General features: G+C 33.9%; 1 protein-coding gene across 2 annotated transcripts in view; it reads right to left on the bottom strand.

Moving 5' to 3' along the window:
• The window catches only part of BRINP3 (BMP/retinoic acid inducible neural specific 3), a 414,347-nt gene extending 391,239 nt beyond the window's left edge, over positions 1-23,108 (bottom strand). The window contains exons 1-2 of one of the 2 annotated variants that reach the window (XM_079900069.1): positions 22,597-23,108; positions 3,448-3,733 (exon numbers count right to left, since the gene is read on the bottom strand). In XM_079900069.1, coding sequence (XP_079756195.1) covers positions 3,448-3,683 — 236 coding nt within the window. In that variant the 5' untranslated portion in view covers positions 3,684-3,733; positions 22,597-23,108. Of the gene's footprint in view, positions 1-3,447; positions 3,734-9,020; positions 9,092-22,596 lie in introns of those variants that run through there. The other variant, XM_079900068.1, reaches the window with a different exon arrangement.
• Positions 23,109-23,717: the final 609 nt, after the last annotated feature.

Here is a 23,717-nt window from a genome sequence, read left to right as displayed (position 1 = left end):
ATTCCAGAACTATTTACTCAAAAGCTCCCACCTCATCCCCACACACTATTTCATTAAACCCCTGTCATGAAGTGTCCATACACTTATTTTTTTTCTAGGTTGACTTATCCTTTCCAAGACTTTTCTTTAAATAAAATTTTTCTCAGGGAACGTTACCAGGAAGACCCATGAGGCATCGTGTTTATTTCAATTTTTTCCTATTCTCACTCAAATTTTGCTTTGAAAAATTGCTCTGAAGAAGCAAGCTAAGTGGCAGTAATATGACATATCTTAATATTATTTTAAAAAGTTGTAAGAAAAGCATCATCATTTCCCACAAAATTCACTTGCACATGTGGTTAGGCAAAGAATGGTAGAAGTTAGGCCAAAAAAAAAAAAGACTTTTATTTTCTAGCAATGTATCTTAAGATTTACATATGTGAAATGTCTCTTTTATGGGAATAAAAATCACCACCCATCTGACCTTAGAATTCATATCTGTGGTTCAAGATAATGGTGTCTGGATTACTAAAAGGGTGTCCCTCATCCAGAACTCCATAACTTATTAAAAGAATGAGGATTTCCGCACCCTGGAAAAAATTATGCATTTGCTGGTAGGCATACTGCCTGAGGGTGTTTCGAGAACATAATAACTGTAGTCACAAGGCTCCAGCTTATTAAGGGGCCAAGCATGCTCCTATTCTATGCTTCAAATGGGGCACAATTTCTCTAGGCATAGCCCACTGTCTAAGAGTAGAACACTTACTTAAAATGCCTACCCTAAGTTCCATTATCAATCTTTAGCTAAAAGATAGCAGAAAATCCAACTTTTACTATTTAACCAAATAACAATTTAAGTGTTAGCAAGCTCATTCTATGCCTTCAATTCAATGATCTGCTCATAAAATAATCACCTCTTATGTCATAATGTAGCTTCAGAATAAAACCTAAAAATACTTTATAATACACTTCAATTTAAAACATAAGCTTTGACAGTTGACAAAAATGCAGCCTATCAAGAAAAAGTGGTACTTTTTTTCTTTAAGCCCTGACTATGGTTCTAGTAATGTTCAGTTGTTATGATCTTGCTGTTCTGTATTTGAAGTGAAAAGAAAAATATGTTACTGAAGAAGAAGATAAAATGAAAACAGACAACTGAAAGGAATTTGACCTAATTATTTTAACAGGCTTAATATGTTTTACATTCGTAACTAAAGAATTTCAGGAATTATGTCAACGAAATACCTAGCATAAAGAAGCTTATGACAGTAATAATAAGCACTAGTAGAATTTGGCTGATCACTTTTGAAAATTATGTGGTCTTTTAAAATGATAAATCTAGTGCTTAATATGGAAAAATACTAATTTTTCATCTATATGTCTTAGAGAGTCACCAATTATATAACTAGAGTAAACATTTGTGAAACATAAAGTCTCTAATAATTATTTTTAAGACAAATATTAAAAACAAAAGTAAAAGCAAAATAAAGCCAAACACCAGGAAGCTATTCTAATCCTTGGATTTGGGATGTTCTAATATCTCAAAAATAAGGTCAACTTCACCAGGAAGAACTCAGATCCATTATATCATATGGATAAGTGGATAGCATTCTCTGAAATTTGGAGAAATACTAGTGGGACAGATGAAATATCTCACAGTGCCAAGGCAAAAGAGTCCTCATGAGTATATTATACTGCCCATTTTATAGCAACCATCAGTGATCACAGCATCATGAGCCAATGTTTCAAAGGTTATATAAGTTGTAGTCTGGTCCAGGCAGGAGGACAGGGACATCTTATTCCATTGTTTATAAATAAACAATTTCCATCCACGTTTATCCAAGCCACAAAGGTAAAGACATAGGAAGGATGAAGAGTAGCGGGTTACTGAAGGTATTTAAGATAGAGTCCCATGAAAACTACAGGGAATGCACGAGCCTTGCAAACAAATCCCAAGGCATTATGTTTCATTACCTTCCACTGTGGTGATCCAAAAAATGTCTCTTTCATTCAGCTTAGAACCTCTAAACACATGTCAAACCATGTTTGCAACTCATAGCTGATCAACCGATAAGCCGAACCACAACAATCACACACAAGACAACATCTCAGACCTCCCAACAGAGATGCCCATAGATCACGGACACACGCTCTGGCATCAGTCTTTTGACAGACTGTTAAAAATCCTCTTGAAGAATGCTGAAATAGAAGACATTCTCACAGTCTGAAATTCAAGTAGCTTCAATTTGTGAAAGAAAGCTGGCTAAACCCACAAACACATGTAAAACTGAATACAGCTGGACTCATAATATATTGACTTTCCTGCTGCATGTCAGAAAGAAATCTTTAGTATTTGTCATTTCATTTAAAAAAGTAGAATGTCTTTTTTGTAGACTTGTGACCAGGCCCTGACTACCTGGACTAAAGGATTTCTTATTTAAGCGCACGCGCACACACACACACACAGAGCAATAATTGTATGATGTTTAATGGAACGTGTTCAGTACCCCTCAGTCTCTTCTGTAAATATGCATGGCTGATAGGATTTATACATTTCTCACAATGCTGTATAAAAGACTGCATACAGACCAGAAGCACAGTGCCCTCTGGTGCACATATAAAACAAAATATTTATATAACAGGATCTACATAGATACAGGCACAAAAACAAAACTAAGTTTTGCTTCTGCATACATCTAAACCAGTCACTGGGAATTGTACATTTCTACCATGAAGAAACAAACCAAAATGATAACCTTCATAAAACATTCTTTATGGCATAGATCAAGGCAATCTAATCCATTCAGGCAACCACTTGTATACCCTTCTATTTAATGGATTCACTAGGCTTGGGTGGAGTATGACTCCTTTTTTGTAACTTATTTAGATTCAAACAGAATAACCGTAGAAGTTAAAGGCCATATATCTCAGCCTCCTCCTTTTCCTTGGCCTTTGTTACCGCATCCTATTTATCTGCATTTCCTTTGTATTCCCTGGCCATTTCCTCCAGGTTCTGAATGTGCAATTACCTTGTAGGTAAAAAAGGATGAGGTGACTCAACTTCTCAGTGACTAAGTAGAAGACACCATTTCCACTTAAGCTAAAAAAAGGTAACAAATCCTGATACAAGGTAGAAAGGAAAGGCCATTCAAGAAATTTCCTTTTAAAATTTTGAGTATTTAAAATGGTAAACTCAGCCTCAGAGTTAACTGAAACTTACTTTACGGCAGTTTAGCAGTCAAGAATTTGGGAGTTCTGCACTTGTGGTCACCATTATCCAGTTTTTCCATAACAAGTTACATCTCCAAGAAATACTTTTAAATAACCAGAAAACATTACCATGGTGAATGGTCAATAATAACCCTTCTGATAATAACCCTTTCCCACCTGAAACTTTCCCTTAGAGCAACTTAGTTATCCACCACCTTCAAGGAAGATATCTGTAATTGCTTTCCCTTTGCTTCATACCTGTATATCTTGTATCTTGTGCTAAATCCCTGCCGGCTTCTGTCCACAAAATCTGTGTATTCCTGTGAACGATGGAAGGGTCCCTTATCAGAGAGGAGCCAGTCGAAGGGGCTTGTGGCATGCTGATCCGAAACAGCAGCAACTGCTAAAACCCAGCAATGAAGACTCAGTGCTATCCACTCCCATAGAGCCATCAGAGAGAACAATTCAGCACCAGCTCTGCTCCGCCATATCATGCTTCCACTGGGGACTTAGAGCCTTCATTCTCTTAGCTTTCCCTCAACACCTAGACAAAACACACAGGCAATTAGTTAGCCCCTGGAAGATTCTTTTCTAGCAATTAAGGTACTGAAGTGGCAAATCCTTTTTCAAAAATCTAATATCAGTGTTTTAAATTAGATAATAGCAAAAGTGATTAACAAGTAAACTGAAATAATTTCTTTTTTTCAGAGCTGTGTATCTTTCAAACTTTGGTTCTTTTTGTATTTATTGGAAAATAAGTCACTGAGTTACAGCAAGCCTTGTCAGGACAGCATCATACAGTGGATCATTAAACCCACTGAGCAACAACTAGCAGAAGTTTTGACTCATAATTATTTTTTCAGCTTAAATGTTTTATAACACTGGACACTTTCAAAAGAAATATTGAATATGTTTACTTAATAAATTGTGTTATAAATTTTAATACATGTATTTTATTGTTTACTTATTAGAAAAAGGCTTTAAAATGGATTAAAATATAGATAGATGGAATGAAACTGTGGGTCTAAGAATACATAAACAAGTAAATAAATATGTGTATCTATGCCTCTATCATTTATCTATTTCTAGCAATATATTTAGATGCATGGATGGGTGGATGTGGGGGTGGGTGGGAGTAGAGGTATGCATTTTTGCTCAGTTATTTTTAACATTATTCTATTAGGGAAAAACTTCCTTGATTATTTAAACAGAATTATAATTATTTCTAGCACATTTAAAAGATTTAAATGGACATCTGTGTCTTATTCATAAGATAAACAGGCATACCTACAAAATTCATATACATACACAAACTAAAACAATATAGATTATACATAAACTATGAAAACACATACATTAATTTTATAGGCATTCAAAACCAAAGTAACAAAGAGGTGTCATCCCAATGTGATATAGTATAAATGACCTTACACAAAGCAACTGATGCAGTTTATATGCTATGCAAAATATTCTACAAATATTTGAATTTCAATTTTACTTTCCATCCCACCAAACTTTTTCAAAATTATTATTTATAACACATAGAACCATGCATTATAGAAATTCTGACTAGCAAGAAAGTTTGGTTGTGAGCATTTTGGGTCAGCAAAATCTCTTTAGGAAGCCATCAAAATGCACAGTATTAAGTAAAATATTTTAACTATGACAGTTGCCATATGTCTCTGGTGTTTGGTTACGGCGATTGATAATTTTAATTTGCTGTTAGTTGTAACCCTGTAATTCACAATTTAATCCTGAATTATTTCAATATGAGAGGTATACAGCAATTTTGCCACTAAAAACTATCTCAAAACAGTGATACAATATGGCTGACCTAGGTCTTTAGATTCAGTCTTACCCTCTACACAATTAAAAGGTTCAATACCCACATACGATCTGATTTGCCCCAATCATATGAGTTGTTTATGTGGTGATTTTAAAATGTGATGATTAAAATATGCCCTCGTCTGTAAGTAACAGAGGACATCTTACAAGTGAAGATGTTTTAACAATGATTTATCATAAGAAAGGACAATATCACATAATAAAAATACTTTGGAGTAGGAGTTAAAAGATCCTGTATCCCCATCAATTACTTGTATAAATATAGCACTGTCAAATGATTCAGATCATAACTTCCAGTTCTGATGAAGAAAATAGATTTTTTTACATATTGTTTTCCTTATGTGGAAGCAATACTATTTACCTTAAAAACAGTATATTTCATTTTCATTCATAAACTAAGAATTATTATTATGTGTGATGGTATGGTATAATCCCCAAATGGTTAATAAATATTTCTTATCTTTGTGAAACACACATTTTTATTCTGCTAATCAAATATATTCAAGGTAGCAAATTAATCATTGTTACCAAAAACTTATATAAAGCACGTAGAAAAGCACCTATAGCATGTAAGGACATTAGGAGTGTTTCAAAGCATATTTCATACTTACAGGAAATCATGTAATTATATACCATCAAATTAAACCCTACTCTTTGTGGTGAAGTACATGACTTTGTTAAGAAACAGCATGTTGTGAAAGTAGGATATGACTGACCTAGATGACATTGAAGGTCCTATTTTAAAATTCTGTCATTTTTCAATATATAATTACCCAGAACAACTGCTTTTATTATTTTCTTTATCAAATATATTGAAGATGTTTCATGGTCCTCATATTCCCTAATATTAACATATAAGAAAATGGAAAGATGTTCCTAAATTGTGTACAGGGGAACTACCTAAAAAATGTTAGTGTTAGGTTTTAATTATTTCTGTTTCTTCAACTTCTGATATGGATACATGTTCCCACTTATGTTCAGAAATGAGTTTTTCTGAAAGAACAGTTTATTAGCACATGGGAATAACAATCCTGTTCAAGTTTAAATTAATTTGGGGGAACTACTGAAATCATTATAAGGTCTTTTTAAAGGGATGTAAAATAAACCGAACTATGATACCCAACAGTTCTACAGAAGCCTTCTTTGAGAAATAACTTTGAAGAGTTACAAAACAGGAAGAAACGTAGTGTTAAAATACATTAACACATTTATGTATTTAGGCTTCCAAAGATCCTTAGGACAAGTGGCCATTAGGCTCAATATTCAGGAACAACAGGACTTCATTAGCCTAGTTTGTCACAAAAGCAGGTAAATGCACATTTGAATCACCTTTGTATATGAGTACTAATTTTAAAATTATTCCTGAATGGCCTTTATAATATGATAACTTTATGATACAGATTACCAGTGACAATTACCAGTAGCATTCCTTTGAGGACATTTGGAGTTCACTGCTGAAGTAAACAGCTAAACTTAGAAGTACTGCTAGGAAAAGAAATCATGAGGTACAATGAAAGAAAGTGAAAATGATTAAGTGAATTCATCAATTCCACTCCCTGGAGTGCAGGGATAATGCACAATGATCTTGAACTTACTATTCCTGGATAAGTGCCTAAGCAAACAACTAAGGAAATAACAATGTCAATGCACAATATTTTCCAGAACATGTAAGGGTGTATTTTATGAAGAATAAAGGAGATTGAAGATCAAAACACAACAAAACATTAAAAACAAAACAAAAACTTGAGTTCATGTTAAAAAGTGGTATTGATCAAGTTTTTCTTTTCATAAACTAAAAGGAAGTAAAAATAGTGAATTATCATACTGTTTAAAAATACATCTTTAGTACATGGCCTACTCATAACAAATTTTTTCTCATAAAATAAAATTTAGTGAGAACATTATCAACTCACACAACATTATTACTTGCAAATACCCAATGGCCTTGAGAATCTGTACAGAAGAAAACACACCAAGAAGATGTTACATATATAGTAATACACACTAATACATAAAATACATCATAAATACACATATTATAATACATATATATTCTTGTATATAATTATTCTTCCTCACTAGCTCTCTGTAATCCTATTCCAGGCTAGTAGTGCACTACTTTTATCTAAAATACTGACATACCATGTGTATTTGCAATTTATAAACTACTGAAATTTATAAAATAAAATATGTCCTATCATATTGAAACTGAATTTCTAGTATACCTGAAACTATAAAGGTAAAAAGAAGACTAAGCATCACTGATATATCCTTTAGAATTGTGTGTAACATCATTGAGGCTCATCATTTAGACCACATTATTTCATTATCCAATATCTAGTTGGTATTTCAATGTTAATGATTCCTATTCGTTAAATAATTAACATTGCATGTTGTATGATTTCTTCTTTTATGTCTGCATTTGGACTGATTTTTATTGCTAACATATCTAAAGTATTTTCTTAGGGAATAAAATCCACTTGTGACCTTGCAAATGCAAAGAAGTTTCATAAGTAATTGTGTCAAATATATTTCTTTTTTTATTTTGAAAAATGTAAAACCCACAGAAGAGCTAAGAGACTAGTACAGTACACACATATATCCTTCAACTAGATTCACCAATTGTTTATATGTTACCACATATTCTAGTCAGTATCTCTTTCTCTCTCTCTCTCTCTCTCAATCCCTTAGAACAGAATCTAAGGAAAACTGACTGATTTGCCAAGGTCATATACCCATTCTCTAAATTTCTCGATTTGAGCAACTACTGCATTTCTCTATAAAATAGCTCCTTAACATTCATAATCACTAATACTAAAATGTGTAAATATAAAACTTTCAATCTTCAAAATAAAGTCTCCAATTCCCAAAGTGACTGTATTCATTTAAAAGCCACATTCTTCCAAGTAATTAAATGTAACATATTATTCTACTAAGTATAAATTTTAGAATCATTTTATTATTATAAAATAAGTATATCTGTATAAAACGGTCCCAAATTCTATTCAAATATAAAACATATTATTGTATTATCATATATTACATAATATATGGTAATTATTTTATTATGTATTGAAATAAATGCTAGCTCTGCAGTAAATAACTGTTAAATATAACATTGTATAAGTGAATGAATGATGGAAAAGTTAAAACATATTTTAACTGTAAATTTTTAATAGGTTTTTCCACAGTTATTCATTGTTTATATTCCTATTTAATATAGAAAATAAGCATAAAAGAGTAAATCTTATTTATTATTTACAATGTGCAAAATACTCTGATATGTTTTGAGATGGAGGTAAACCACAGGTATCACTAAAAATACCACTTCTGTCCTCAGAAATTTAGAATTAACTGAGGAAGGCCGTGTGTAAGGTGGGACCCACTGCCTATGGTCCCCTCTGTCAAAAACCAATACCCCCGTCAACTGAAAATCAACATTCTTCCATTTGTTTCTTTTTCTGGTCCCTTATCTTAAAAATGATAAAAATGATAGATACTTCCATTCACTCAAATCTTTTTTTTTTTTTTTTTTTTTGCGGTACGCGGGCCTCTCACTGTTGTGGCCTCTCTCGTTGCGGAGCACAGGCTCCGGACGCGCAGGCTCAGCGGCCATGGCTCACGGGCCCAGCCGCTCCGCGGCATGGGGGATCTTCCCGGACCAGGGCACGAACCCGTGTCCCCTGCATCGGCAGGCGGACTCTCAACCACTGCGCCACCAGGGAAGCCCCATCCACTCAAATCTTTAAGCCCAAATCCTACTTTCCTCTGCCTTCCAAATTCCAAATTCTAGGCGTTCTTCCTCCTGTTGTGAGGGAACCACGGACCGAAACCACCAGCCTCCGCTAGGCACGCTGATAACCGCTGGTCTGAGCTGTGTTGCAACAGGAGGTCCCAGTACGCCGCTGAAAACTAACTGGGAGAATTCAGGAGGGGCTGAAAGGAGGGAGGACACGCCAGCCCACAGTATATCTGATAAAACTAACCTGGAAGAATTCTCTAGCGGGGCTAAACGGAGGGAGGAGACGATGTGTCCTTCCAAGCTCCCAGGATCCTTTGCGCTGGAATCCCTCTCGGCTGAGAGATGCGCGCGCCACCCAGAAAGACCCTGAGTCAGGAGGATTGGCCAGAGACAACCCGGAAACTAACCCCACCACCATAAAACCGGAGAGCCACGTGGCAGAGCAGTCCTCCTGGGTTGCCTTACTCTCCTGCTTTCCGCCAGGACGCTGCTTCCCAATCAAGTCTCTTGCTTTGCCAGCATGTGTGCCTCCTCGGAGAATTCATTTCCGAGTGTTAGACGAGAGCCCATTCTTGGGCCCTGAAGGGGTCCCCCCCTCCGTGTAACACTATGAATCAAATCTATCACTTTCTTCCATACCCACTTTACTTAACTGGGTCATTCTGTACCCCCAACAGTCTCACGGTTGCCTCTTCACTGAATTACTGCAATAGTTTCATAATTGGTCATCCTATCACCCCTGTGACTCTCTCCAATCTCTTCTTTTAACTGCAAAAGTTATCTTACTAAAAAAGATAAATGTGAACGTACAACAGTTTTACCCCACTTATATAATTATGCTTTTGCCCTCTGGATAACATCCAAACTCTAAGAAAATTTATAAAATTGTCTTCCCTTGCTTAACTCTTCATCCATATGCCCCGCCGTGTGTATGCCAGCACCATTATCAACTAAACATCAACTGTTTCAGTCATAGTTGTATTCCACAAACTTACCTCACTTTCTCCCTATCCTCAGCATCTTTGCTTATGCAGTTTACTGCACCTGAACCTGATTTCTACTTGGATCCCTTCACCTGCCCAACCCTACCCTATCTTTGAACTTCAGCCTTGGTTGTGACTTCCTCCACAAAGCCTCTGTGACCCTTTCAGGTTGACTGGTCATAGTTTACGAAGCCATTACTTCCTCTATTATAGCACATTTACACTGCATATTTATATGTATATTTTATCTATTTGCCTGCATACCTCCCCTGCCTCCAAATAAACTTTGTTTTAGGAGGACAATAATCATTCCTATTTTAATGACAGCTGAGTACAGTTAGCAAAGTGCCTGAAATAAAGTTGCTTAATAAGTATTGTCTGAGTGAATGAATAAATGATGATTAATTAAGTACTAAATTGAGGTGTAATTAATGTGATATGGATGGCAAGATTAAGAAAACTTCTTCGATGTGGAAATAAAGAACGTTTTACGAAGGAGTTTGCATCTGAGCTATGCTTCAGGATGGCAAAGACTTTGATAGCGGAGAAAAGAGAGAAATGGAGTTCTGAGGTCATGGTTTCTGTGTCCAAATCATAATCATAAATGACATGTTCAAGTAGTATCAAAGCAAAGCATTCTTAACCTTCAAAAATTGTTAAGAACAAGGATATGAAAGCATCGTTATTAATTACTGTACTAGCTTTAGGTAAAAATATAAGGTATTATCATGATCTCACACACAATTGTGGACAACTAGGAATCTTTTCATTTATGTTCCATTATTCATGGTTTCAGAAGATAGACAAAATGAATGAGAGTTCACGGCGAAAGTCAAACACAAATCCTCTTCTCGTTAACAAGTACAGTGTCTTACATAGTACTGCAACTGTTGAATTTAAAGAATAATAATATAGAAACAGCAGTTGAATGGCTTGCCCCTCCCGCTTTGGAAGGTCATATTCTAGGGATAACTTTATCTGAAGCCCCTCCAAACCCTATACGGTCGGGGTGGAGGGGTGGGGGGAAGACAGTGATGATGAAAATGACATGCTATACTTATTTCCTTCACAACAAAATAAACATTTATTGAGTTCGTTTGATATGCCAAGCATTTTACCAATATTTCCTTATTTTACCCCCAAGCTGCACAGTGTGGTATATATTATTATCACCATTTGCTTATTTAGATGACTGAGGTTCAAGGTGAATAAACATGCAGCAGAGCAAGCTTTAAATGGCATTTCTCTTGAAGTCAAACTGAAAACCAAGCTCTCCCTGTTACACCACACTACAGCCTAATTAGAACTAATTGCATATTGAAGGTTATTTATTAGGATTTTTGTTGTCACTTACTGAAATGCTTTTGAACAAAATAAAAATTTTAAATGGACAATATAAATAATAAAAATAGAAAATAAAATTAAAATGGGATAATTTTATCTCAGGCTATTATAAGCAAGGGATCTGAGTAACTACATATTATGAGTTTTCATCATACACGTTTTCATATTATGGGTTTTCAAAGCATATCTGCTCCATATAATTTAATGTTTTCAATAAAGATTATATCCTAATCAACTAAATGTGATTCAGTTTAATATCTTTTGAGACATGTACCATAAACTAAAAAAATCAGGAAACTAAGGTTTTCAGCTTGTGTGTGTTATTTATTGGGCTAAAAAGTATACTCACGATCAGACTGATTTAATTTACCTATCTGCTGTTCAGAGATACTGTAAGATTAATTCAATAGGCTTGATTACTCGATCTTGTTATAAATTGCTTTATAGTTTTACTAAAAGAAAAAAATACTATCCCACATACATAAAACAGAATTGGTATCTCACAGTGGGAGAAATAATAACATTTCAGTGGAATGAGATGACTTTAATATTCTGTTGAAATGTAATCATAAATTTTTATATAAAGTCAGTTTTCTTATGTTCCCAAACATGCCAAATAATGACAAGAATATGAGGATCATTTCTAATGAGATTATTTTAAAGAACAATAGTGTGAAAACTCAGGACTACTGCTAAAAATATACATATATGTTATATTTTATAGTAACTTTTGGCAAGGAAGATCCCTGGATATAGCAAAAATAATTTTAAAGGTATAGCTTTTTAAGAGCACCAGTTAAACTCAAGTATTCAGTTTGAAAAGCTTATTCAAACACATATGGATAATATAATGCATCATCATATATGCATGTGCATATGGATTTTCATCTTTGAATGTTCATGACCTACATATAGTATATAGCCAAATTTAATAAAAGAATGAGTTCCATTATTCAATGATTTACATCCTCACTTTAGTAATGATGTATTAATTTATGGCTTTAATTAAATTCTAGTTATGATCTGTACTTTTAGATTTCAAATGACCTAAAATTGCTCTTCCATAATCTAGACATTGTTTATTTAAAGGTATTGAATTTTTAAATAGCCTAATGGAGTAGAATTTGGCATTTTATTATGTAAAGATGTCAAGATATTCATCAAGGTATAAAATTTTGCATGTTTTACATAATGTGTACCATATTCCATATAAATAGGTAGGATTTTGCCACTCTTTTTTTCTATATTTCACCAGGGGTATAGAGAAGTGATTGCTTTACCTTTGTCTGTGCATCTGTTCAAATAAACAGTAATATGTTGAAATGGGAATAAAATCATTCTGACTTTTAGCTACGCAATTTATCACTAAGTCTATCTAGGAATTAAACCAAAAACTAAGTTTTTCTTTTCCTTATGAATTGATAATTCTTTCATTTTTCCCTTAAGAAAGTAAAACTAATTTATAAAAAGCTAAAAGTAACGCTAATCCCTAAAGTAAAAAAAAAAAAAAAAAAAAAAACCCTTTCAACTCCAGGCATCGCAGAAACCTGAGGTTACCCATTCAGAGACTACAGCTACAGAAAGAATGGAATGCATTCATATGAATTAGCAATTCCTTTTGAATTTGAAAAACAAACGTTTGGGTGGGTTAACAACTACCTTAAATTCTTTTCAATATGGTGGTTTGAAAATTATTTAAATAACTGCAGATGGATTTCCATTCATTAGTCTTCTAAATTTTACAATATACTACTATTATCCTCTTAAACACCTTTGTTTATGACCAGATGATGAAGGATCAACTGGCATAGTAATCCTTTGGCCTCTAATGCTTAAAACTCTGTCAATGCGCATTGATTGTAAGGTTTTGGAACATGCACTGACTTGAATTCCTCTTTATTTTATTTTATTTTTTTAACCTTATGAGCTGCTTATTAAGTCTGCTTATAAGAGATTTTCATTATTTAGTATGTTAGTAATGCATTATTATTGTACTTTTTCACCTTTCTTATTCTTAAAAAAAAAAAAATGGGCTTCCTTGTTTTAAATCACATTGTAAGACTGGCCTTAGAAGTGAAACTTTTTAGTCATTTAACTCTGCTAAACCTGTATTCCAGAGGGTCCTTGTCATTATTTATTTTATTTAGCTGATCAGGCAATACAGTGCCTCTGAATTACAGCTTTAAGTGTTTTCCATCTTAATGAGGGTTTGTATTCCTCTGAGGAGGTTATACTGCAGAGGGAACTAATCTCCTGCTTGATCCTGTCAATACAATCTTGTCCTACCAATAAAGAGGAAGTTAAATGCTACTACCTAATGATAGAACTGATTAGAAAAAATGAAGAGAAAGTGAGTTCCATTCTTTACTTCTGTCCAGAACATAGGAGAAATTATTCTTAAAAGCCCAAAGTTCAAGAGTAACCTGGGTTATCTTTACATTTTAAATATAAAATATCTTGGTGTTTCAACATAAGTGATTATATTAAAAAACTCTTGGTAAGATTCAGATTGTACTCAATTTTAATTCAAAAGGAAAGTGACCACAGACTAAAGAACAAAGTTTGGAGGCAGGATGTTTAGAATAGTATATTTAGATTATAAAATCTAATTTTAAAGCAAAATACGAGGACTGCTTCAGAAACCTTATTATAACTAGTATCTTTGACTACCAAAACAGAGGAACAGAAGACAGCCTAAAATAAAGATTAAAATAATCAATGTACAGGAGTGGAGTGGAAATAATGGTAACAGACATCTGGATTTAATATGGTTACTATAACTGGCAATATGATTCTGCTTTTTCTGGCATGATCCAATAATAAAAAGCATTCTAGTTTGTGAGGAGAATAAAATATCTCTTGTCAGTAAAAAGAATTCTGTCACATAAATGTAAATTTAAAGAGAATTTGAGGAAAAAGTTAATTGAAAAAACATACTATGTGCAAATCCATGTAGATGCAAAGATAATAAACCTTTTGCCCCTGCCTTTATGGACAACGTCAGCAGTTACAGTTTTGCAAAGCTTTAGAAATGCTTTTTTAAAAAATATTTATAGTGATCCTGAGTAAAAATTGAAAGTACAATACTAACTTGCTGCTCAGCAAAGGCATCTGAACTACTGTAAATAAAGGCTCACTAATATATTCCAAGACTAAGACATAATACTGGGATAAAATTCAGAAAACTTGAAGTTTGGTGTCCAAATGGACAATAAATCAATCTCTTGATCTATAAGGGGACTAAAACTTGTTTTGGAGTTAACCAGGCCTAGAAGGTGAAATAAGCTTTTTAATTAGAAATTACTCTACAGAGAAACACAAATAGAAGTGTATCTTCTGAAGTCTCACACACACACACACACACACACACACACACACACACACACACACACACGAGTACATTTAAGAAAGTTTCAAAGAAAGTTTCGTAAAATTATTAAAAAGTGTTTTTTAAAGATCCTGATTATTTAGGCCATAGGGAAAACTTGTAAAATTTCAAAATAATAATCTTAGTTTCTTTTTATCCATTTGCAAGGAAATGAAAATATTCAAACTTTTCAACCTAGGAGTGTGGGTTATAAACATTGTCAGTGGACTCCTAACCTATCTTCTAATTCTGGTTACAGGGATCATTCAACTTACAGGATAATAATTCCTGTAATAATGCAATAATTCCTGAAATTCCTGTAATAATGAATTCCAGTATAAGCAACAATAGGCAAGGATTTGTGTTGTTTGATTCACTAATGCACCTGTACCACCAACAAAAGTACCTGGTGCACGGAAGGCCCTCAATAAATACATGATAGAATAAGAAAATTAAATTAATAAAGTGCATTTTTGCAATGTTAATATGATTTTTTATTAATTTTAATTCCTAAAAATCAAAAGGCATAACCCATTAAAAATGTTTCCATTGAAAAAAGCTAACATTGAAGCAAACAAACAAAATCACCACACAATCAGATGTCAACTAAATCATCACTCTGAGAATTATTATGACTTTATTAGCAGAACCGTCCTGGTTCCTCCATTTCTCTTAATAGTCATCCTTTAACTCTCTAGATAGAAAATACTTTCTTTACTGACCTATCTATATTCTGAGGAATTTGACAGCCTTCCTCTTCTCTTAAAGAGAATTATATGCACAATATCAAAATTGGACATGTGTGAAAATAAAATGAGTGACCAAGCATTAAATTTGCCTGAGTGGATTAATTAAATCAAAGTGTACTTCAAATAGCAAAAAACCCCATAAGCCTCTTAAGTGCAATTGTATCTTTTCATTGTTATATTCCCAAGCTTTACCCTAGCACACACCATTGATCAGAAATCCAATAAATATTTCTTGAAAAAGAACCAAAAGTAACAAAAAGACATGATCTACAACAAGCAAACCAATCTAGCAGCAAGTAGTTAAATCTGTCTGCTGTTTTCCAATTTCTTCTGAACCACCAGCTAACAAAGAGTGTCAGAACTCTGGGTATTTCTAACTGTAGAATGAGTCTTCAGCAATGGACTTTTGCACAGCTTACCCAGTTGCCAAAGATGCTGGGATGGCCCATATTTGCATATGGTAGCTACCCTTACAGTGCCTGGTATTGGCAATATATTCTACCTTGTGTAACTAAACTCTTTTCTAACAGTGAACACCTGCTTTCCCCATTATTCCCCAACGTGGAATTTTGAAAGCATTTGGTATTTTCAAGGACCACTCTTGTCAATATATTACTTTAACTTTTAAAATAGCTCAAACTGACTCCAAATTCAGGGAGATATAAAGAATTTAAGATACTAAGTTTCAAAAGTAAAGTAAAGTAAACCTATTTTTTTAAAAATCTGTATTATTGAAGAGAGTTTTTATATAAAAAGAGCCAGCCAGATTTTGAAGGATATTATAGGGAAAAATAAATGGGGCATTACTATATCTGACACATAGAAACTGTTGAGTATTAGCTAATACCCAGCATATCATGTACATACTAGTGTAATAGTGGTAATTTTTTAAATCATATTGTCTGAACTGGTCAGGCAATACCTTCTAAATAATAATCATAGAAATCAATATTGCAGGACTTATCTGAGACCAAAATTTGGTAATAGATAAACTTTTAATAATCAGTTAATAATTGTCCAATTTCAAATGCTGAGCAAATAAATTATCTTCAGCTTAGAACTTTGCAAATCTATATCCAAAAGACAGTAAAGCATATCAAATTGTTATCACTTTTGTCATGAAAGAATCATGTGAAGCTAGATTAAACTTTTGTTTACCTTACTGATTCAATATTATTGATGAGAAAGAAATATTTTTAATAGTTAATCACAGCAGTTTATATTGGAGTTGTTGGGTCTTACTCTAAATCCAAATTGATCTCCTTAAAGAGAAGCTGTTAAGGATAGATTTACAAAGTTATAATGACATGAGTGATCTTTTATATTCATTCTGGCCTGTCATCATATGGTTGTAATTTGTTGTTTCATCTTTTAGATTGGTTAAATAAGAGATGTGTTAAAATGTCCACATTTCATGGATGGATGGAAGAGACACATGAAAACCTGCTAGAGCTCACTCTAAGAGGAAACATGGATGCTCCAAGTTATTTTTCTCCAGTTCAAACATAATTAGTGTTATCTTTTTAGCTGAAATATAAAGATAGTTATACATTTAAAATGTCAATAATATGTCCTTGATCTACAAGTTCTCAAATAAGGAGAGAAGTGTTACAAAAAGCTGTGTGTGTTGGGGAGGAGCGGTGTAAGTCTAGAATCTGTCTGCACTCAAAGGTGAGAAGATGCTGAAAACAAGTACTTTAGTCAAAAAAAAGGTTCAAGAATAATTTTGTGCTTCTTAAGAAATTGCTTGGGATTGCCTTTTTCTTAGCTATGAACTTTAAGTTTCAATTCACAGTGAAGACTGGATTCATTTCTCTTAGTTCACATTTCAAAAAATGAAAGTGCTATTTTTTAAGTGACTGTGAAACTTTCAGTAAGTAGGAAAGAGTATCTCTTACAAATCCAAAAAACTCACATGCTATCATAATCGCTTACTCAAGACAGGTTTTGAATTCAAATTAACGAGTTGTTTAAAAACTTCATTTGGGGGCTTCCCTGGTGGCACAGTGGTTGAGAGTCCGCCTGCCGATACAGGGGACACGGGTTCGTGCCCCGGTCCGGGAAGCGGCTAGGCCCGAGAGCCATGGCCGCTGACCCTGAGCGTCCGGCTCCGCAGCGGGAGAGGCCACAATAGTGAGAGGCCCGCGTACCACAAAAAAAAAAAAAAAAAAAAAAAAAAACTTCGTTTGGAGTGAAATTAGTAATAAGGAACAGAAAATATACTTTCTAGTTTGTTGCTGTTGTTCATTGATCACTGGCAATTCATTTTTTTTCTAGATTATTCAATTTTGGAAACTTTAGTCTTCTTCCACATTATTTGATAGTATAATCTTGGAAATATTACTTTTCACATGTATATAATGTATTGAAACTTTGTATATTGGTGACAGGTCTGAATGAATAATCAGAAATTCTCATTATAAATTCAAGTAAAGCCACTCAATTTAAATGTTTTGAGTAAGCTAGACTTGGTCTGTATATTAATATATTTGCTGTTATATAAGAACATTTTGAGAAAAGTATGGGTTAATTATCTTAAAGGATCATTTGTTTACTTTATTGTGTGATTTATTCAACCTTTAATGATTTTCTTCTAAATATTTAGATTTTGTTCATTACTATTTGAGGTGTTCACGTCTGAAAAAGACTGTTCCACCATCTCTGTACATACATTTATGGGGCTGATTTTTCAAACCATTAGAAATACTGCCACACTAAAGACAGGAAAGCCACAACTGTATTGTCTACCCCAGGAATTTCGCGATTGAATTAACTTTTGTTCTATATTTACTTTAGCTAAACAGAAGGAGCTTCTGTACACAGTATTAAAACAGTTACAAATACTTGCATCTTAAAAGTGCATGCATATCAAAGATATTACAAATTACAAAGAATACATGATTAACAACCTGCATAAACATATGTGATTTTGTATTATGATACTTGAGTGAACCCATGCTAAATTTACTCCTTGATTTGACTTAATCACTTGCCCAAACTGGCTTATATTTGTGGACATCATCTGAAATGTTTAAAAGATTATAGTTTTCAGTTGTGAGAGTGTTAAACGAATCTGTAAAGTAGCAGTGTGTTTATATACAGCCACTGTTTGACACTGAAAAGCTAAATGCATGCTTACTCAATTCTGGTCTTCCCAAGGCTAGATTGCTTTTTAATAGTGCAATATTCTAGAGATAGCTTTTAAAATTAACAAAATGCAAAACTCCAGAAAAGTTCATAAAAAACAGCTCAATCCTGATGAGGTTGTCTGATATCTGCAGAAATCAGGAAGAATAAGTCTATCTGTAAGTATTCTTTCACAATAAATCTATAATGGAATTTAAATGAAACACACCATTATGAGACAATAATTCTTATACAGCAGAGAGCTACAATACGTTCGAATGTAATGTTAACATATTTATTAATTTAATCAATAAATGTGTATTTTATAGATTTAATTTGCTGAAACTATAACATGGTAGCTCCTTTATCAGCTATTAAAAGAAATTTGCTATGCCTTGGGTGCTTTCAGAGGCATCCACATCTGAGTAAATTAGGGTTTATGCATTAATACAAATGCTCCTAAAGAAATAATTATAAATATAGTTTACACTGAGATACATACCATTTTTAACTCTAAACTTAAAAAATAAAAAATCTGAGAAATTATGAATTGTGTGTAAGAAATAGCAATGAATATAGAAGAATAAGACTCTTTAAGATTTCCTAATTTATTATATTGCATGTCATTTTTCCACATCTGAATTTATGCTTTCCTGGTTAAAAATAAACAGTTACAAAATTAACACAACTATTTATGTCATGATAAAATATGTAGTAATTCAATCAGCTCATTAAAAGTATATTAGTTATATCTTTTAATCTTGGGGGAAATGCAAAACTGGTTAGAAAATAACTGTGTTTATTTCAATTAGAGCATCTATTAGTTATTCATGATTTGTTACTTTGAATATGAAATTGAGAAATATCCCAGAACTGTTTGCATGAATACTTTATTTCAAACCATAAGTATAGAAGAGCTAATTCATAGCTTATGAAATAATTATCTATGGAGATTTTGTAACTGGATAGGTCTGCAAATAACTAATTGGATATAAATATTCTTAATAACCCATCAAATATGCCTTGAAATGATAACAATAAAAGTCTTAAAATGTTATTGATGGGGATATTTGATGACCAGTGTAAAATGGTTTGAGTGGCTATTTGATATCGCTAAAAAGAAAAAAAAAAAAGGGGGAGCTAGGCCAGGACTTCTAGATATATTTTCAGCAAAAGGGCCATTAGTGTTCATGATTAAATTTCATCTTCAGAGAATCTTTTACTCTTTTATAGAATAGAATAGACATCTTAATACTATTTTCTTCTTTTAAGAATCAAGATCATCCATTAGCAATCAATAATATTAAACACAATTTTTTTTCTTTTGTTCTCCTTTAGAACTCATGAATTGTAAATATTAAAATCATAAAACCAAATAGCAGTGCATGGAAAAACTGGTCAGAGTTACACTACTAAATGTCTAAATGAAATTATCCATGTAGCTGCTAAATTAAAACACCAACAATGCTAGATGTCACCTAATTAATCCTGGTAAGCTGAATAAGAGTTGATAATGTCAGAAATTACAAGTCTGGCTTTTCTCGAGTTTCTTCATTATGAAAGTTGTTATATGAGAATATCTCGATCTTGTTTTCAATTAAACTGACAGAGATCAACAAGTTAATATAAATCTGCTAAGAAATCAGACTTTCACTAAATGACGCTGAAAAGTCAGTCAAGAGCAACTATTTTTGTAAGTGACTCTTCTCCGAGAACTTCATTAAAGCCAAGGTAAATACGATGTAAATAAGAACTAATGTGCCTTAAGGAGTGTACTCTTTAAGCTTGTGGTTTTTGTTTTTTGTTTTTTAGCTACACAATATCAAAACAAAAGAGATGCTATGTAAACTCATTAGACACCATAAAAACATAGACCAAGAATATTTGGTGCTAATTTTTTTTTCAGTTGAGTCAACATTACTTCTTGCATGGAAAAAGAATTTTATCCAGAAACCAAACAAAAAAATCAAACATACATGGTATCTTTTTCAAAATACATTTTGTTTTCATAACGTTTGTAATTTTAAAGCATCCTCATCTCTTCTATCATTTTTTCTGCAAAAACACTATGAAGTAGATGGTGTTTTCAACCATGTGAGAGATGAGGGCTGGAAGGAGTAGTCAAGACACCTTACTAGGATCGCATTAGTGAGATGGAACTAGAAATAAAATTGAGGAAGGGTTCTTAGATCCATCTCTCTCTACTTTTCACAATAACCCAATACTAAGAGGTAAAAAGAAAACTGTTAAGAATCTTAGAAGAGGACCTCATTAATCATAAGTCATAATCATAACATACAAACACCTTTGGGATATTTTTTAATAAAAGATAGATTTGTGCTAAACTTGCCACGGATGGGCGTTACATTTGTCTTTGCGTCTGAACTTTGAACTTCTAATACTAATATCTAATTTTCTAAATTATTAAAATTTTAGACACTCTACTCAGTAACTACTCTTTTTGGAGATAATATGAAAAAAGTCAAAATAACAGGTAATATAGGAAACTGAAGTATAGGCTGATAACAGAGCATCAAAGTTTTGAAGTCCTATCAGTTGAGTTCTTTGCACTTGTGGAGAGAAACACACAAAGGCACTATTCAGAAAAGAAATTCCATCTTTATTTAAAAAACACACAAATCTAGGAGTAAGGCTAATTTCATATATGCATGTATGCATATGATACACACACACATGCACACACACACTCTTAGAGTCCCAATGGTTTCTTCCTACTTAGGTTTGATTTACTTGATTATCATATATCAATCATTCTACATGAAGAAAATCAAAATGTACTGTATTTTATAAAAAATGTACATTTTCATTACAACGTTGAGTTTATTAAGAGAAAATATCTCATGAGAAGCTGGAATGACATATTATCTGATTAAATGATAAATGAAATCAATCATATGGTATCATGTCTACTTCATTTAAAAACACTATTAAAGCAATGTAATTTAAAATAAATACCTTTTTCACTCACCCAAAAGTGGGCATACATATGTAATACAATGTATAATAATGGTATATTCATTGCAGTAGAATTCCAGAGGGTAAAATGCAAAAGAATTCAGGAATTGGAATTCATTGACAAATTACTTTTTCCAGTGGAGTAAAAACTACCTCTTGCATCAAACTAAGAAAAGCACCATAACTTTGCAATTTTATGACCCAAAGTCACAATTATCTTTCATATTTCTTCAAGATGTTATCAGTGAGCCTTACAAGCAGAAAAATTATTGATCAGGGATCTACGTCAATAAATGTAAGTACTAAAATTATTTCCAGAGAAAAATCTTAAAGAATACAATTTCTTAGAAAAGAAAAACTGCTAGAAATAAATGAAATAGTTTTAGGATTATAGCTTATCAAAATTTTTTGCTTCACTGTGTGGGGACTCCAGACTCCTTCAACATGTAAGCAAAACAATATCAATAATAACAACATAACTTATTCAAATTGTGGTTTTCATTTTAATTGAGATTTTTGGGGGTTGTTACGTCTGATAGTGGAAGAAATCTATTGGCTAGTAACATTATACATCTCCAGAACCTGGAATTTTAAAAAGCTTTATTTATGGGAGATTTTCCATAATTTAAAAAATGTGTTTATATTTTATTTTTCAGTTTCCAACTGGTTTCTTAAGCCCAAAGATTTCTATACTGGGGTCATACATAACACTGCTTTAGGGCAAGCTCTTTTCTCATCCTGTTTGACAACTCAACCCACCTTTACCCCAAGGATTTTTTTTTTTTTTGAAATTGAGAAAATTACATGAAAATACCCACAAAACATTTCTCTCAAGTAGTCAGAATTAAATTGCTAGCTGAAGACGCCCTTAATAGTTCTCCAATTCTCCTTTATATATTCAGGTCTATGACCTTAACAAGAAGCAGTTTTAAGGCATTTCTGCAACTACTAGCTTACATCCTTCATTAGGGTTCTACATTCCTTCCTCTAACTTCTACCCTCCCCATTTCTTCCTCTCACCTTGGCCCAGTTTATGATTTTTGTAACATTGTTAAACATTTAAATAAATGTACCTTGAACATTCAAGTGAATGCATGTTAAACATTTAAGTGGATTTAAATGGTTCTTGAATGCAAATATCAAGAAGTTATGCATCATATCAGACCCATTTGAAAATACATGTATTCCATCGCTTCAAACAGGGAAAAATTACCACGGGAGGGGTCAAACACAGGTTATATCATTGTCAATAAAATACAGACATTCAGTCCTTACCTGCTTAACTGCATGATGACAAATCTAAACAGCTTGCAAAAGAAAAAGTACCCCAAATCTGAATCATCCGTCTTCGAAGCTGCTGTGACAGTTTTATACCCTAGTGCTTTCTTCTTTGCTTACAACTATTTGACAGGCTAGACTACTTGTAAGCAATAGGAGGGTTATTTAGCAACCCCAGTCACCTCTTCCTCGTTTCAAGCCTCGGGTTGGTATCTCACACAGCCGGAAAAATGCATCTTATCTTCGAGGGTAGAGCCTCCCCAGCGTTTCCCAGTCGGATTCCCATCAGAAGGTGGTCCCTACTCTAAAGGGCTGATTACGTTTCTGACCTGGTGCAAAGTAAAAGGGACTGGGGCTCAACTCTTGGAGACTAGTAGAACAGCCATCGGAGTCTTAAACTCTCTGCCACTGCTCGGCTGCAGAACGAGCATCGCCAGCAGCCCAGAAGCACCACCCCCTCGCGGGTGGACGCCGGAGGGGAGCGCTCCCAGCCTGGACCCTCCTACCTCCCGCCCCGCCTCCAGGAAAGGGGGACGGAAACCGAAAAGCCTAACTTGAAAGTGGGTATAACAGAAGCTGAAAGACTCACAACCCTTACTCTGTGCTTTTCACTTATATTCCAACCTCTGGCTCCAAGTTCACATCCAACTCTTTCTTTCCCCCACCGCTCCACCCTCCGGATTCCTGCGAGTTGGTGAAGGAAGGGAGGGTGTGACGGTCAGCAACACTTTCACACAGAGCCTGAGAAGTCAGCTATTCTAAGCCCAACTAAACGGATGGATGGAGACTCATTTTTTATGAAGCAGGCATGCTGGAGAGCCGTCATTTCTCAGTCCTAGGTACAGCTCATTAAAAATAATAATAATAATAATTAATAAATGCAAACGCAGATGGGCGCTGCTGAGGGATTCTAGAGCTTCCAAATCTGGCCTCTAGCACAGAAAAGAGGTTTTGCTCAAATTCGGCGGGAGGAAGACTGGAAATGGAGCGTGAAGCAAGGATGAACCCCCTGGCGCGCGCCCGGCTCCAGGGCTGCGAATGCCCACGCCGGGCGCCCGATTGCCGCAGGGGCCTAGAGCCGAGCCTGCGCCGGCGGAGCGGGCGGGGCGCGGGGCACG

The sequence above is a fragment of the Stenella coeruleoalba genome, assembly GCF_951394435.1.
Source record: "Stenella coeruleoalba genome assembly, chromosome: 1".
In the NCBI taxonomy this organism is placed as follows: Eukaryota; Metazoa; Chordata; class Mammalia; order Artiodactyla; family Delphinidae; genus Stenella; species Stenella coeruleoalba.
The sequence above is the reverse complement of the archived record's forward strand: the minus strand, read 5'-3'. Positions and strand labels throughout refer to the sequence as shown.